The sequence below is a fragment of the Aplysia californica genome, unplaced genomic scaffold (assembly GCF_000002075.1).
Source record: "Aplysia californica isolate F4 #8 unplaced genomic scaffold, AplCal3.0 scaffold01940, whole genome shotgun sequence".
Taxonomy (NCBI): Eukaryota; Metazoa; Mollusca; class Gastropoda; order Aplysiida; family Aplysiidae; genus Aplysia; species Aplysia californica.
The window spans coordinates 23,076-26,325 of NW_004799210.1; the positions used below are offsets into that span (position 1 = coordinate 23,076).

General features: G+C 54.5%; 1 protein-coding gene across 1 annotated transcript; it reads left to right on the forward strand.

Annotated features, from left to right (window-relative positions):
- Positions 1-154: 154 nt before the first annotated feature.
- Positions 155-3,029, forward strand: LOC106014037 (the record flags this gene model as incomplete). Its single annotated transcript, XM_013091046.1, is given in 1 exon segment — positions 155-3,029. A coding segment is annotated over 1 exon segment (2,875 nt), but the record flags the coding sequence as incomplete, so codon positions are not given.
- Positions 3,030-3,250: the final 221 nt, after the last annotated feature.

Below are 3,250 nucleotides of genomic sequence, written 5' to 3' on the forward strand. Positions count from 1 at the left end.
GTCGTAGATATATCATGTTTGTTTATTCGTTGGTAGTTTTGGGATTTTTTTAGTTGTTGTATTTTCGGGATAGCCCGCTTGTGCTTAAATGCGACCAGGTATAGTCGCTCATTGTGGGCCACATTTCATTATTTCCCCTTTCTTTGTTTCCCCAGGCTCCGATGTCTGGCCGTGTCTCCGGGGAGGATGTGTTCAGCTCACAGCGGCCGTGTTCTGGCAGTGAGTCGGGCGGAGTCAACGAGAGGACGGGGATCGGAGTAACTGACACCTCTTGCCTTGATTTGGGGACATTTGCCACACCCTCTGCGCATACACCACGCGCAGGTCACAATCCCAGCAACGGAAGTGCTGGTAAATCCGGGAAACGGAAGAAAAGTTCCGAGGCCGTTGGCAGACGTCCCGACAACAAGGGGGACAGTTGTGGCAGAGCTGCTGTAGCGACCACAGAAGACAAACGTTTTAGAGAGACAGAGAAACTAGTCACAGACAGCCCGGACAATCGCAGCAGCTGTAGCGGAGAGCAATACAGTAAAACTGTTGAAAACTCCCTAAATAGCGCTGAAGACAATCACCTTAGTGAAAGTGTTAGAAACACCGTAGAAAGATCAGAAGACGGATCAGAAGACAGATTAGAAGAGACATCAGAAAGACACCCCACAGTATCAAGGTCACGTGACCTTAACGGAGAAGGTGAAGGTCGCAGCAAGAAAGGAAGTGACGACAGCGGAGGGGGACAAGTGTCCGTGACAAAGAACGACAACTCCGCCATGTGTCTGGCCAGTAACTGTCAGCACAAGAACGGAGGGGGCGTGGCCCTACAGGCCTACACCTTCACTTCCTGGGATCACGTGGGGAAATGGCCGGATTCGAACCTGCCACCTCCGCCGTATGAGCCAGACTACACTCTACCAAGAGGGAATTTCGTGCCTCTCATTCGGTTTAAAAAACTCCCGGGGACCTTCAGGGAAGACGGACGAGATGGCAATTACAACTTGACAACTCCGTCGTCCGCGGTCCGGGATCTGGCGTGGTATGAAGGGGAAGACGTGGAGACCGACGATGCAGCACTCGAGGAGCTGGTGGTGAGAGAAGATGGCGTCGACGAGTCTTCTCCAATCTCTCTACCCGAACGTTCTCGAATCAGTCTGCGCGACACGGCCATACAGACGTCCCTCGACCTCGATGGGTATGCTGTGGACATCTCTAAGACTTTGGACGTTCGGACCAATGGCTTTAGCAAGACGGACTTGGGCTCAGAGATGGTCCAGGGGACTGGCGATATCGGCCAGGGCAACGACCCTCCAGGTTTGGCTCAAGATATTGGAACTGGGGGGATACAAGAAAATGAGAAGGAAAGAAGAGAAGAGGAAGGAGGAAAAGTAAAAGAAGGAAAAGAAGAAGATGGAGATAACGTACGAGACGTGGATGACAAAGAAGAAGGAAAAGTCAAAATAGATGAAGGGAAGGGGGAGATTTTCGATCGTGCGAGAGAGACAGAGGTCGGTAGTGCAGGCGACGTCCCAGACGATCAAGGAGAAGAAGAGAGTGACCCCACACGGACTAAGGTTCGCCGGACCCACAAGCCCGTCACTCTCCGGTCCAAGTCTTTGCACAACCAGAAAGACAACGTCGAGGGGAGGTCCCTCAAACCGGAAGCGACAAGTCTGAGCGGAAGTTTGCGCGAGCTGTCTCACCTGAACATCGACGTGAGTCAGAAGCTGGTGGCCGGCCAGCGTCACTACGTGGTGGAGAACGGGTCAGCTGACCTACAGGTCGTGGTCAACGCCCTCACGCCAGTCCTGTCCAGGCGGAACCGGTCACGTGCTGCCAGACGCCTGGGCCATCGCGTGACTCCCCCGGACTCACCAGCCCACAATGACGACAGACGTCAGCTGAACCACCACCAGTATTCTAGCGACAAGACAATCACAGAAACACAGCAGTCAGCTGGGACAAAGTCAGCCCCAGAAGTCAATGAAGTCATGAAGGTACAATCAACGGAGAGAAAGTCTACGTCAGGGGCGCAGGGAGCCTCCGACAGACCTGGCAATGACCAAGCTGTTTTTGCAGCTGCCCGTGCGGGTGTATTAGGTCAAAGGAATGTACATGGTTTCGGTCGTGCGGAAGAGAAGAGAGAGGATATGCACGTGCCGATGTACACACGACTCAGAAGTCACGATGGGACGTATCGCCCCGGGGAAGGCTCGGCCGAGCAGGAATCTACGACAGCCGCCCTCCCGCGCCTCCCCAAGCGGGACAGGAAACCTCTGTACCAAATCTCCGACAAACTTAGTCAGATCTCGAAAGGAGGGAAGGGAAGTGAGAAACCCCGGGAACCGCACCGGGAGAAAACCCGTGAAAAGAACGGCGGTTCTTCTGGGAACCGTGAGAAATCTCCGTCTGACGATGCTTGGAAGGGACTGGACCTCAGTTCAGTCATAGAGGAAGATTCCTTGAGTAAAGAACTGGAGACGAGCAAGAAGAGCATGTTCTTGAGCCCGAAACTCGCTCACACCTGGCACGGTGTGTCTGACTGTGCGCCTACACGGACCGCGCCTCGCATGGGGGTGGGGGTGATCACCGGGGACACCAGCAGGCTTTTCTCCTCCCATCACGGCATGCAGGGGACGGGGCCAGAGCTACCGTCCGCCCCTCCCTCCCGGCACGTCACTCGCACTCTGCCCGTCATATCTCGCACACTGCTAGACGCGCTCCACAAGCGCTACTGCGCCCACCAGTACTCGCAGCACTACAGCGTCCTTCAGCCCTTCCCATTGCTCAAGCGTGACCCCGCCTTCCCCACACGCACTCAGCCAATCACAGCGCTCCGCGTGGAGCCCCGTCCCGCCCGGGAACACGAGGTGGTTGCGGCCCCGCCCTCCCCCCAGGTCCTGGCCCGGATGCGGAAGTTGCAGTCAGACGGTGAGTCGGACACGACAAGCTCCGCCACGGACAGTGTCCAGTCGTCTCCCAGACAGGAACACCTGGAGGAGGTGCCCGCGGCGTCTTCCTTGTTGGTCCAACCACAGGTGAGGGGGTGGTTGTTGTGGTTGTCGTTATTGTTGTTGTTGTTGTTTGTTGTTGATGTTGTTGTTTGTTGTTGATGTTGTTGTTTGTTGTTGTTGTTGTTGTTGTTGTTGTTGTTGTTGTTGTTGTTCTTCTTCTTCTTCTTCTTCTTCTTCTTCTTCTTCTTCTTCTTCTTCTTCTTCTTCTTCTTCTTCTTCTTCTTCTTCTTCTTCTTCTTCTTCGA